This window comes from Acanthisitta chloris, unplaced genomic scaffold, assembly GCF_000695815.1.
Source record: "Acanthisitta chloris isolate BGI_N310 unplaced genomic scaffold, ASM69581v1 scaffold36086, whole genome shotgun sequence".
NCBI classification, from domain to species: domain Eukaryota; kingdom Metazoa; phylum Chordata; class Aves; order Passeriformes; family Acanthisittidae; genus Acanthisitta; species Acanthisitta chloris.
Genome location: NW_008677113.1, coordinates 1 through 14,006, shown reverse-complemented (window position 1 = coordinate 14,006; position 14,006 = coordinate 1). Strand labels below are relative to the sequence as shown.

The following is a 14,006-nucleotide window of genomic DNA, read 5'->3' as shown; positions in this document are numbered from 1 at the left end:
TCAGCAGGTGTTTGCTGTGGTAGGTTTAGTACTGTTGATACTTGTGTTTGCCTTTTACACGAAACAAGGTGACTGTAAGGGAAATACCCTGAGACTGAGTTTCAGAGCACAAGAGCTTAAATTTTACTCACCAAAGAAATAGTGTTTTGATGACGTGATGGATAACTGCTAGCAGTAGTGGAGACAAGAACGGCAAGTTTGGAACAGGGTTTAAATTTCCCTGCCCCTGGGAGAGGTGTGATTTCCTTTCCTGATAAGGTAACCTGTCTCCTGGCCAAAGCAGCTCAGAATATCTTTTCACAGCACATATATGTAAACTTTCCGTGGCTAAGAACCCACAGTAGGTAGAAAGTAAAAGCTTCTGGGGTTGATACTTGAGGCTTCTGTTTGCAGAGAAGCTGTGTTGGAATGTGAGATAGCTGCATTTATTTTTAAGGCACAGCCTTTAAATTTAGTGGGAAACTCCTTTTTAATGGAATAAAAGCTGTTCTTTTAGAACCTGCACAAGTTCTTGCATTCATTTGTCCTGTAAAACCATACAGAATTCACTGTTCAGTTTATTTCTGCTTTTTTTTTTTTTTTTTTGCTTTTTCCATTGTTTTTTTTTCTCCTTCTTTGATCTGTAGTGGTGTTGGTTCTTAGGATACACAGTGCTTTGGAATTTCAGCATCCCTTCATTAGGTCAGATTCCTTGCAAGTTGATGAGTGCAGTATGTTGCATTTACACTGAAGACTGGATAACAATCAGCTTCTTGTCATGCCATTGATAAGACTTTGACATTTTCCTGACTCTTACTTTCATTTCAGCTGTTCTGACTCTTTCCATGTACTAAAACCTGCTCGTCCTCCTGTTCAGCACATTTGTTTGTTGTCATGAGGTCAGAGATGTTTGCAGTCATAAAATTGGGCTGTTCTTACCTCTTGAGATAACTGATGAATTTATTTGGTGAAGTTTTAGCACTACTGGTATATAAGCTTGTGGTGCTCAAGTTGTACTTCAGATATTTTTGTCCAGTATGATTTACTTGCTTAGAGAAGTGTCAGCAGTTAAATTTAAGTTGCTGAAGTGACTATGAAAGGCACTAATTAATAGCAATTTTGGAAATGAGTAAGGGATGTCCTCAATCCAAGAGTCTCCATTTGGAACAGTTTGCAAGCAGTGAATGTTAGAGCACGATGCTGTCTGAGTGTTTGGTAACAGAGTGTGGAACAATACAATATTAAATCTTTTATTTCAAGTAAAACATTGAACAGTGTAAATGCTTTAACTTTGTATAAATAAATCAGCATTTTTCACAACTTTTTCCCATAGGGTGGAGAGCGTCCAAAAATAAGTCTTCAAGTTTCTCTCTATCTTCTTTCTCAAGTAAGTGTTTCAAGTATTTGTCCTTTCAAGACAAGTTTTGCAGTGCTGTTGTAACTTTGAAATTGTTGTCTTTTCATCTGCTTTGTCAAAACCATTCAAGACAATTTGGCAAAAGTAGTTTTCAGCCTATCAGTTTCCATTGAAAAAAAAAAAAAAAAAGACAAGATCTTTCTCTCCTTATGGGCAGCCAAAACAGCATCTTCCTTGAGTTAATGTCCTTGTTCTGAGGATCCCATAGCACAGGGTAACCTTAGAGCATTCCATGGTTACAGGGTGTGTACACACCTGGCAGTCCTGCAACATCCCAGGACAGACCTAGGTAAAATGGCAGATGACATTTAGGTGCTGCATTGCATTTGCATCTGCTTAAGCTGTGGAAGATTTCAGGTTTGAAAACCCAAACCACCACTACCAAAATGTCACTTTCTCACAGTTTGCACTTCATTGTGCCTGAGACCTAAGTCTCTAATGATGTGCTTGTTATTTTTTGTTCTTACAGTGCCACCTCCTTTTCTTTCTGGAACCTATTTTCAAATTAGGAGTTTTAGAGTGGATGTTTTTTATTATGGAGAAGATGAATCGTTTCTCCCTGTAGTTTTCAGTGCATTACTATGAGACTAGTTTTTTAAATTGCATTCTCTGAAAATAGCTTTGACTTGTATTCATAGGATTTACAATTTTTATTTGAACTTGAGGTTTTTCAATAGTTATTTTATTATGGCCTGGCCCATAATTTCATCTTTTTTTTTTCCAGAGCTTTGCCAGTGGTGTGATTTTTGTAAATTTTTTTTTCTGGATGGTGTAATTTGATGCTCCTTAATTTAAACCTAGGAAGTTGTGGTGGTGTGGGAGTCATTTACCACAGATAAAACCATGGGAGCAACAGTTTGTGGCTAAAGGGATCTGGAGCATAGGGTTGTCTAAATTGACCTCTTATAACCTCCTTGATTTCAGTGGAAGTGTTGACTAGGTGTCACTTCAAGATTTATGTCTGTGTTCTTCATTCTTTTTTCAAAAGAAAACGGAGCTGAGCATAAAGAACTGAGAACAAATTTTGTGTCAGAATGAGATGTGACATAGAAAATCAAGGTATTGTTTCTGTAACTGGCAGAAACAGATCTTTTTCCACCTTATAACCTGCATTGTGTCATTGATGGAAAACTGTCCCCTGAGTATCTGACACACCTTGCTGACTATTTCTGTTCCTGACACCAGGCATACACTCCATGTACTCCTCCTGTATTAGAGACAAGTGCTGGAGAGACATATGCCAGCAGCTTAACATCCACTGCTGTTCACAAAATAACATGTGATGTACTTCCCCCAAACAGGCCTGTGTACAGTCAGGCTACACTTTCTGAACTGGCAGAAGCCTGAGTGATTTGGAGGTTGTTCAAAGTCTTTTTGAAGTGTGTTGTGACTTTCCAAAGTTTGACATGCATCACCCTTGTGTGCTAATAATCACTTCTCTTTTGAAGGTCTGGAATAGTTCTGACTACATCAGAAAACCTGTGAAGAATGTTTAGTTATGTGTTGTCAAAACAATGATTGGATTTATGGCTTAGAAATTGTGGGAATTATGCAGGTAGAGCCACTGTTTAGGGTTCCAGCTCTGATATTCCTGTGAAGAGAATGGATATAAGCTGACATAAGGCTCTTGCAACTGGACCCAAGCTGGTTCTGTGCATGAGCCAGTTGTGTGCTGGCCCAGACTTGGAAGCCTTGGCTCAAAATCAGAGTAGTTAGTGTGAACAGGGAACTCTGTTAAAGCTCCAGTCAGTTCTGGCAGGGCAGTGTGGTCCTTATCCCTGTGGTACCTGGCAGCTTTGCAGCTAGACCTAAATTTGTTGCAGTTTCAGAGCCAGAAAAGCTGTTCTGCTCCAGTTCAGCCTATTGCATGGCGTTTACTCATCAGTCCCTGCACAGCAATTGTGTGCACAGCACAGAACTTTCTGGGGCCCAGCCAGTCATTGGCATCCAAGAAAGTCTATGGATGCTCTGTGCCATAATCAGGTTGTGTTGTTCATAAAAATTTCTGGAGTTCCTTGCTAGAATATTGCACAGCTTTCATCTCAAAGGTGATGAGGAGAGAGAATTTGCATTTCTCAGAAGGAGACAAGCATATGAGGAGTTACTAAAACTGGGTAACTTGAGAGGTAGAGAAAAGTCAAATACCTGTAGAGAGGATTATGGTCTCGTGTTTTAAAGCTGATTTAATGAACTATCAGTGGTTGTACTTGTATATATAAACTAAGGATAACAGTTAACAAAGTCAAAGTAGTATGTTCAGCGACTGAAATTGTGAAACTCTATGTGTTTTGTAAATATGTCTGATATTTCTTTCCTCTTCTTTTAATAGGTTTTTCTAATCATACATTATGCTCCTTTGGTGAACTCATTGGCTGAGGTCATACTCAATGGTGACCTCTCAGTGTTTTCTTCAAAAGTCGAGCAAGATGTACAGAAAAACTCAGTAAGTAGCCAACTGATCTTGAGTTTTATTTTTTTTAGAGGCAAAGGAAGGATTTGAAAAACAAAATTAGGTATCTGGAAACTGGTAAGCCAAAGTGATTGTGCTGAGAAGAGCAGCAATAGGCTTCATTCAGCTTGAGTGGTTGGATCTAACAGTAGAAAAATGCTCTGTGCAATGTTCTTGTCAAAGTTGCAAAATTTCTGATGCATGTGTGTGTATTTCAGGTAGTGATATAAGAATGGATATGACATGAATTAGAATACTTGGTTGATTTTGCAGGGGACACAAAAACTGCAAAGGCTTTCATCATTTTGAGGGGACATTTTTGTAATCCAGTTTTCTGTGCTTGTTTTTTGTTACCTGCTCTTTGGTAGTGAAATAGAAATGAATCATTACAACTTTCCCGTGAAATTATTTCCTTACAGAGCATGTAGTAGAAATGAGAGACTTAGAAAATGTACCTGGACTTCTGGTAAATCCTTTGTATCTAGAAGGAAAGAAAGATTTTCATCTGAATAATTCCAGTGTTTTAGGAGTGAAACTGGTAATTTTTGGAAGTGTGCATCAGTGTGCATGTGAGAATACAGAGCAGCCACAGAGAGGTGGGAGTGCTGTCCCTTTTGTCATTGCCCTTGTACCTTCACATTGTTACTGATGGTGTAGGTGTGTGATGTCCCACCCTTAGGGGAAGACAGCACTTAAAATTCCTAAATGCTCGTGGTGGTAGGGAATGACAGGAGTCAGAGGGTCCACAAACAATCAGAAAGTTTGATTAGTAAGGTACATACTTGGCATGGAGGTTGGGGAATTAGTCCCTGGCCTGCTATAAAGGCATGTGGCAGTGGGTTTGGATAAAGGGGATAGGGTGAAAGAGGAGAGAAATTTAAAAGGGAGAGATGAATTAAGTAGAGAAAGAGGAAGAGAGAGAGAGAAAGACATGATCTGTCCTGGTTCCAGCATCGATCCAGCTGATGGGATATTGATACTGGGGTCAGTGTTGATCCAGCTGATAGTGCTGATTTCAGTGTCAATCCAGTTGTCTGTCTGGGTGATGAGATGTCCAGAGTTCTGGGCTTGAGGGTCCCTTCTCATGGCCTGATTTCTCTGCCCTGTGCATGGCCCACATTCTCCAGCCATATCTCTTTGTTTCTCACAGTATGTTAATCCCAACAGTCCTTGGTTATTACCAACAGTTGTTGTTTGTTACTACCAGCAGTCCTTGGCTGGCTCCACAGCTGTGCAGTTATCAGTGTCTGGGACATAGACATTAGCCCCTTATCTTCTGGGAATCGAGACCTCAAAGGGTCTCACTTGGGACAGCTGTTTGTAGGGTCACAAGAGAGTGAGCTTTAGTTATTGCAGTTTTCCATCCTGGTTTGATAACAAAAGTGTTCTTCTAGTTGGGTTGTTGTTCAGCTAAGAAAGATAAGTTTCCAAGGCTGCTCGTTAAAGCAGGAGCTCGTTAGACAGCACTAATTCCTGGGAACAGACACTGTTTCTGATAAGCTCAAGAGGGACTCAGTCCAGGTGCAGTTTGCCAAGGCCTAACAAGCATTTCTCAGATGATAGCATGGTCTGGATGGAGGATGCACCTTGATAATCCACCCCATGACTAAGGTCAGCTTCTCTGGGCCTCTGCAAAGTGTAATAAAGTCAGCTTCTCTGGGCCTCTGCAAAATGTACTGTGTATAATATTTTCCCTTTTGTTGTGGGTTTCACAGTCTGTGAAATGCTAGTTTGTTACTTCCTGAAGGCCTGTGTGGGAATGGCAGTAAGAAGGGGCTATGACATTACTGTAAGGGGCCTCAGACTGTAGTTCTGCCTGAAACCTGAGTGTGTCCCCTCCTGCCTGCCTGACTGGCCAGCAGCTGCTGGCTAAATGTTTCATTTACAAGAAGCAGTAGATTGGTTTTATGCACACTCGTTCCAGCAGTGGCTATAGGTCTGAGGGATTCAAGGGGGAAATGCTTCAACTCTTCCATGACAAAGTACAACTTTTCCAAATTTCTTCCCACTGTGCATTGGAAGCTGAGCCAGCAGCTTTTGGGTTCTCTGGTATTTTGTTCTGCTGGCCTTGATATTTAGAATCTAATGTTTGTTAGAAAAAAACTACAGTGGAATGGCAGAGCTGTCTGGATGCTTTAAGATCATCTCTTGAGTTAGGAAATGTCTGACCTTCTGCTAGCTGCGTGTGAATGTCGTGTTAGTTGTGCAGAAGCAGCTTTGTTACTAGGAAATTTGTGGCAGGAGGGTGGAGCACCAATTGTTAACAGAAGTGATATTTTCTTTTCCTGTTACAGTTACTGTACAGGGTTGCAAAATACCTATAGCATGTGTTTGTGTGCTCCCACTAATGTCAGAAGTATTAGGGGTTTCCTATAAACTCCTGTTCATCTATTCTCTTATGTTTGTGGTATTATTTTGGTTGCTGCTTCTTACTGTACTTAGAGGTGTCCTCATAGCAGGTAAACTGGGAATTCAGTCATACCTGAACAGGGAAAAAATAGGAGTATAGGCTCTCTGCAACAGACCCTTGGAGAAACTGCTAGAGGGGGAGCTTTGTTACAGGGAGTGTAGTGTGAGGGGAGAAACTTCCACAGGAGAAACTTTCATTCTTAGTAAATTCAACCCTATTCTTCAATGAAACCACAGAGGGGAAAGCCTGTGCTGTCAGAAAGCCCAGTGGTGGGGTTGGTTATGTGCACAAAGAGCTCTGCAGCTAGAGAGCTTCATGCTCTGCTGGCAAGTGAGCTGCTCTCATTGATGCTGCTTGTATTGCTTGGAGTCTTCTGCTGATGCACAGCTCAACACAGTGAGGACAACATCAGCTGCAGATGTGGAGGCATAGACCGGTCACACTGAGGCAGTTTCTTGTTGCTGATGGGACTACGTAGAGCAGAAAGTTGGTTTTTTTGAGCATTGTTACCCATTTCAGGGGCTGATCTTTGGACTATAAGTTGTTCATGATCATTACAAAGTTATTACTGTGGTGTTTTCTGTTGCAAAGAAATTGCAACTTCTACTGAATATTGGAAACTTTGAGAAGTTACCTTAGAATTGCTTGTTTCGAGGTTAGTTGAGAAAAGTGATGAGCAAGTTTTTAATTTACTTTTTGACTGAGTGTAGAATTGCTTGTTCTTAAGTCAGAGCCACATTTATCTTTCACTGCTTCCTTTCTGTTCTAATTTCCTGTGTTAACCATTCGGATACTCTCCTGAGCTTGTTGTCTTGGGGATATCTGTGTGTTGTGATGAGCCACAGTTACCTCTACACCCCTGCCCTGTACCTAACACTGCTCATCTCTTGGCCCTTAGATGTCTTGATATGTTTACATTGAAGTGTGACTGTCAGTTTCTAACTAACACATAGTTTCTAAAACGCAAAGTAGAGCCTCATATCTATATTCCTCTTCCTGATAAGGTGAATTAAAGTGGAATGAGGTGTAGACAGTAAGGACTGAGGTTACTAGAAGCAGAGTTATGTGTCCTCTTGCTAGGAGACTAAAGGAGTAAAGAATGCCTAACAAAACCAGAAGCTGACAAGGGTTGCAGTTGCTGTGTATAAGTACAAAGTACCCTGAATGGTTTACTGCAGGGAGCATTGGCAGTTGCCATGACAAGAACAAGTGGCACCTTTTACTGAAATTCAGTTCAGGGCAGAAATGACCATCAGCTCTAAGTGCTGATACTTAGGAATGGGCAGTGAGTACCCATGGAGATCTGCTGATCACAGGAGGGTTTGCCTTGCTTCCTGTGAGAGCTGTTTTCCTGCATAAATTCAGCTGTGGGCCAGTTCTGCCTAGTGCATGTTTCTTGTTTAACCTACTTTCTCCTTCCCACAGAAGGTATTACTGGAACTGCCTTATTTTACCAGCACACATTGCACAAGATAACCCATTACTGAAAATAAGGGTGAAAGACATTTTAAAAGGATAAAATAGCAGTACCTCAACTGTTGTATAATAAAGCACATACTATGTCAGTTACTTTGAAGTGATTTTAGAATGCTTTAAATATATAGCCTTGTTGTGTTTAGCAGAACAGAATGTGTGTGTTGATTTCTTTTCTCCTCATTATTTCCTGAGGTGAGCCAGCTCATGGCTCCCTGTTTACTGGTCTCATGTGTTGTTTTGCTCCCATGGCTAACAGCATGGGAGAAACACAAGGATGTTAAGCACATGCATTCTCCATACAGAAAGTAGCTCCCTGATTCTAGGAAGCAATTGTAAGAAGTAAATGCAGAAAGGGGGGAAATACATTATGCAACTTTCATGCTACTTTTTTGTTATTCCCCGAAAGAAAAGTCCTGGGGGTGTTCTTGTGGGATTTTTTTGGTTGTTACTGAGTTATAAACTCTAAAAATTTACAGGCAAAGTCAAGTATCAGATGTTTCATAAAACCAACAGAAACACTTGAGAGGTCTCTTGAAATTAACAAACAGAAAGGGAAGAAGAGGATACAGAAAAGACCCAACTATAAAAATGTGGGTGAAGAGGATGAAGAGGAGAGAGGATCTGAAGATAACCAAGATGACCTTGATAAAGCTAAGGGTACAGAAGCAAGTTCCAAGGGCATAAGAACAAGCAGTGAAAATGAGGGTGAGTAAACCAGCAAATAAAAATGATGCTTTCAATTTAGGGCACTTTGAATTGCTGTGTAGACCCAGTTGTGATCTGTTATGTGACTTGTTCTCTTGTTGCACTGGGTAAACGTGGGACTGTTACATTTGTGAAAGTCCTTTTGGCTGTATCATTTTCTCAGGTTAAATTGTTCTGTCAGAACATGTACTCCTGGTCTGACTGAAAGGTGTGAAAGGATTTTCAGATCTTGCCCTGGGCTTCAGCCCTTATCACAAATGCAGGCATTGGACCTTGTGGTCATAAGGCACTTGATAAGTAGACTTCTGACAACTTTGGAGCTTTTCCTTCTGTGGTAAAGCAAGTGGTGTGGCCACTTCACCCTTCCAGGTTAGTCAGGAGGATGTTATGCATGTTGCACTGATACAATTCAGCAGGTGTGCTGAGAGTACTTGGTAGATGACATCAAATAGCTCAAAACTGAAAACAGCTTCAACTCTTGGATTGCTTAATTGTACATGTTCAGGATTTTTGATGTAATGCAAACCTAAGAAGAATTGCTTCTCTAAGGTGGGTGGTGTCACAGCATATTGTAGCTGTGCGTTTTCCTGGTTAGTAGGTGTCAGAAGGGTGTACATCAGAAACTAGTATGTACTTGAGGCAGAAATTGAGAAAAATGAGCAGAATTACATGCAGGCAATTGAAAACAAGAGCATTATGCTTTGACAGTCCTGTCCAGACGTGGCTGAATTTAGATTTAGGTAAGCAGTCTGTGCCATGTTTTCCCCAAGTGGTGTCACATAACTGACGGTGTGTTGTCTGCCATGACATGAAGAAACTATGAAATGATCAGCTCTTCAAACTGGTGCATTGAATTATCATTTTTGTCAGAACTTCTTAAGCAGAAGCTATGTTGGGTCCCAATAGTTGTACTCAGTAGGTACAGAGCCCTGGGGATCAGGTGTGTTGTCTGCTGTGAGTGCAGAGAGATGTTCACACCCTCTAGGAAACAGGTGCCCACCCATGGCCCAATCTCACCAGCATCCTCACAAAGAAACCTCTTTTCAGAAAGTGGTTCTGTGCTTTTCCTTCTTGTGGTTTGTGGGGAGGGAGCTTCCTGGTGCTTGTTTATTTGCCAAGATATGTATATTTTCTTTAGATATGAATGTATATGTATACATTTCTTACCGTGTTAAATTCCTTAAAGTAATGTAAGCAAAGTTCTTTATTGGGAAGAAAATTTGCCTACATCTCTCTATTCTTTAACCATTCTGAGCTTATGGTTATACCTCTTAATGCCAAATAGAAAGTGCAAAAGAGCTTGTGATAACTTTGTTAGAAATACCCGATTTTGGTGGTGTGTTTTGGTTTTGTAGAGATAGAGATGGTGATCATGGAGAGGTGTAAGCTGTCAGAACTGTCTATCTCCACTGTGACAGAGCAGAACACAACAGATGAAGAGAAGAGTGCAGCTGCTTCTGGGAGTGAGGTGACAAACTGGAGCAGGTATAGAACTGTAACGTATTTTGCTGCATTGTTTCTTTCCTTGCCCTCCCCTTAACCCACTTCTCTTAAGGCATGTTTCAAATCTGCCTCCAGGTAAAATTACAGGGTTGTTCTGGGTCACAGAGAGATGAATCTGCAGAAAAGTGAGATGTAGCCTCTGCTGATGAATTTCAGAGATGATCCTGTTCTGTTGTAAAGTCTGTGCTTTCCTTTATGGCAACTGAGCAGCATTAAGTTGGTAAAGTTAAATTAAATAGCATTAACACAACAAAATCAGTACATAAATGTTTTCATTCCAGAATTTTCTAAACCTCTAAATAAAGCCAGAAATTTTCTTAGTTACATGTGTGGTCACATTTGTCAATTTTGTATGCACCTATAGGGAAAAAAACAAGGAAAAATCCTCAGTTCAGGGCTGAATTTTAGTAGTGGTAGTTACAAATAAATCCTTCTAACCTAAGTAGAGTTTCCAGGGTCCATTAGTATATCTTAGGGTTATGGAAAACTTCTATAGGAAATACAGTTTTTCAGAGTTTCTTGGAGCAGAAATCACCCTCGTTTCAGAATTTAAACTTGGATGTATTAAATAGCTATAAAATACCTCAGTAAGAATCTTGTATTCCTGTTAGTAGGATGTTAAAAGAAAGAAACTGAATGTCCTGTATCTGGCTTAAAAGTAATTGCAAGTGTGGCCCTTGAGGAAATGCACATGTTTGATAGGATTGAAAATTTATTTTTAAACTTGGGAAGTGCTGCCTGCTGTTCCCAGAATTTCATTCTGTCTCCATTATAGCTCTGATGTAGCTTAGATTACATTCATTAATAAAGATAACATTTAATTTCATTGTAAAAGTGAAATTGAACCTTGACTTAAACTGGCTTTAAAATACATTGTTCTAGACTATTGGTAATTTGACTAAAATATGTGCCAAATGACTCTGAGAAAGAAATGGGCAGAGACTGCACTGAATGCTAAAGCACCTAGGACACTTGGGGCTTGAAAAGTGGAAGATACTTGGATGTGAGAGAGCAATGCATCTGGCAAACGTCTGCAGTTCAGGGCTCTCTTGATATGCAGATATGATCTCACAGCAGCCTGCATGTTTCCTGAAAATAACCAACTTCAAAGAATGTGCAGAGCTAAGAATAGCTTTCAGATAAGGATAAGGCCTTGTGCAGGGCAGTTCTGGCCTGAGTTTTCTATGTGAGTTTTTGGAAATATCCATGGAGAAGCTGCTGTAGCTCCAGATTTTGTGTTATTGTCTATGCCAAATGTAGGATTTGAAACAGCAGCTAAATTTCTCAAGAGGTTTGCTCGAGTGTGTGTAGGTTCTGTCCTACACTGCTTGGAATCACTGAGTCATAGAATCATACAATTTAGGAGTTGGGATGGACCTTACAGATCATCCAGCCCCAACCCCCTGCTAAGTCAAGTTTTCAATTTCCCTTGGACTTCTTACTACTGTGAAGAAGATAAAAGAGAAAGCTTAAGTATTTTAGGTGTGATTTTACTCTGATGGATCTCACTGCTGGAAAGTTTAAGCTTAAAGACATGTTTTAAGTTACTTTTCTCTTATGATATGCTACACAGCAAAGCTAAAGACATGTTTTAAGTTACTTTTCTCATGATATGCTGCACAGCAAAGCTTTTTTTTTTCATGTTTTTCCATACTGTGTTGTGGCTTTTGTTGGTCCTTTCTTATATCTGAAGTTTTTCTGGGTCTGTCATGTATTTAGTCTACATGAGGAGCTGTTGATGAGTGGTTTGGGCTCAGATTATTGTGACTGAGACTCTGACAATGCAGATGAATAGATGCTGTGAAGAAGGATCTGGAATTAAAATGATTTCTCTTGCTGCTGTGATAATATTTTTTTCAAGTTATGTAATTTCACAAATCAAATTAGTATGCAGGGGCAAAATAATGAAAAATGCACGAGAGATTGCAGAAGTCATTTAATACTGTGTGATATTGGTGTTAATGCTGATATTTCAGCAGCTTTGACCTGCTAAAAACATTGGCTTTAATAAAGTCATACTAAATATGACTTTTATAGCATAAGTCAGTTTTAGGTTAGTTACTGTCTATTGCTGGCCTGAAAACAGACCTAGTGTTATCTTGCACTTAAGTGTTTTAGTAATCTTGACCCTGGATATCTTGGTCCTATTTCTGCTTTAAACCTTGAACTCCCTTTGCTGTGTTAAAAGCTCCATTTGAGGGTGGTGTGAGGCTTGCAGAGCCTGTTTAATGCTTAGGAAGTCTGAAGTTACTCTTGGTTTGTTCTCAACATTTAGGTTCTTTCAGCCTGCATTTGGAGACCTACAATATGTGGGAAATTTGGTTCAGGTGCTTAGAGCAGTGTTGACCTTGGGCAGAGGGGGATGTAACTCGGTGGCATTTATGGGAGAGGATGCTGATCATCAGCCTCAGAAGTGCTCAGACATCCTGCAGAGTCACGGGCTGAGCAGGGAACAGTATGTTCTGTTGCTCTGGTCCTTGTTTCAGTAAAAGAGATGCTGGTGAGGTGGTGGAGCTGACGGGAAGCTGAGCCCATTGTTGTGACTGGGGCTCGGTGGCTGACTGGGACACATTAAGTGTGACCATGGTGGCGCCACAGGTCTGGGAGAGGAACTGAAGTATGTTGTGTTCTGGTCTCTGGTAGCCCTTGTGACCCACAGCTAACCACAGCGAGGAGTTTGCAGTGGATGTTTCTCCTCTGCTAGGTTTGCAGGCAGGGAAATGTGTTTGTTTTTATGACTTCGATGTTATTTTGCTGTATTTTATGTGCTTGTAATTTGGGTGTTGTAAGGAATTTTTTTCCCTTCTCTGTTAAAAAATACTGGTCAGGGTTCTAAACTGTTGTCTTCTGGTGGCTGTGACACTTCCCTGATAGATTGTTTCTTTGTTTGTCTGGGACAATTGTGGAAATGTCTTTAATTTCTGTGTGCTCTGGACTGATTGGATGCAAGTCCACTTAAGGCAAGGAGCTTGTGCTAGTATCAGCTGACTCCAAGCCATGTCTGATCTGCCCAAACAGCTTCTGGATTAAATTTACTTCTGTGGTCCCTCTGGGGTACAGGTAAAGGATGAACTTGGCACTGTTTGTAACTTCGTGTATATGTGTCACAAGTTACAGATGTTTCAACTCAGGAAAACAAAGCTCATCTGCAGTCCAAAGCTTTCTTTTTTTTCCATTCAAATGTTTTTTCCTTGTTCATTTTGCTTTTCTGTAACTGTTGGGACAGTAAAGTGTCTGATTGTTTTAGAATAAAAGTAGCTTCCTCCAAACTTCTGGTGAAAACTACTTACTTGAAGTAGTAAAAACTTTTCAGATCTGTTTAGTGCATGAGTTTCAAGGTGAGATTCACTTAGGAAACAGTGAAGCAGCTCCTTGAAGTTACTTATGTAGACACTCAAAACAAGCTTTACAACACTTCTGCATACATGTGAATGTGCTGCTAACAACCCAGTAAAGGTGTGAACAATCAGTTGTTGGGAAAGTATTATGTAAGAAATCCTGTTAAAACATCAGCATTAATGTGAGAGAGTACATACAGGGCATGGCTGTAGTCTGACTGCTCTGAAACAGAGACTCACAATGGGCATTGCTGTAAATCTGCCCCTTCCATTAGCTGCATGTGTGATGAGATACTCCTTTTTCTGTAGATATGTTTGGTTTTTCTTAACTCTTTTTAAATTACCCCTTTCCACAGGCCTTTTCTTGACATGGTCTATAATGCACTGGACTGTGCTGAAGATGATTACTATGCCCTCTTTGTGCTCTGTCTTCTGTATGCAATGTCACACAACAAAGGTAAGTGCTGTTGTGTGCAGTTAACTGCAAGTCCAGGGTTGGAAGAAGCTATAAACTGCAATATAGTCATCTGTTTTATGGGGCTGTTTATTGCTCTTCTTTAGAACAGGGCAGGGAGATCCCCAGAAATCCATAATTATGTATTGTTCCAAGAGGCCTTACAGTAACCAGTGTATTCTGAGAAATAATAATAATAATAGAGGAACAGGTTGAAAAAACATGGGGTTAGTTTCATAAAATCACAGTCAGCCGAGTTGGAAAAGACCTCCAAG

At 40.3% G+C, this 14,006-nt stretch overlaps 1 protein-coding gene across 1 annotated transcript in view; it reads left to right on the top strand.

Annotated features, from left to right (window-relative positions):
- LOC103803807 (protein CLEC16A-like) overlaps positions 1-13,734 on the top strand; it is a gene marked incomplete at its 3' end in the record, with an annotated part of 19,806 nt that extends 6,072 nt beyond the window's left edge. The window contains exons 8-12 of the mRNA XM_009076384.1: positions 1,313-1,366; positions 3,726-3,839; positions 8,208-8,436; positions 9,792-9,921; positions 13,634-13,734. Coding sequence (XP_009074632.1) covers positions 1,313-1,366; positions 3,726-3,839; positions 8,208-8,436; positions 9,792-9,921; positions 13,634-13,734 — 628 coding nt within the window. The remainder of the gene's footprint in view (positions 1-1,312; positions 1,367-3,725; positions 3,840-8,207; positions 8,437-9,791; positions 9,922-13,633) is intronic.
- Positions 13,735-14,006: the final 272 nt, after the last annotated feature.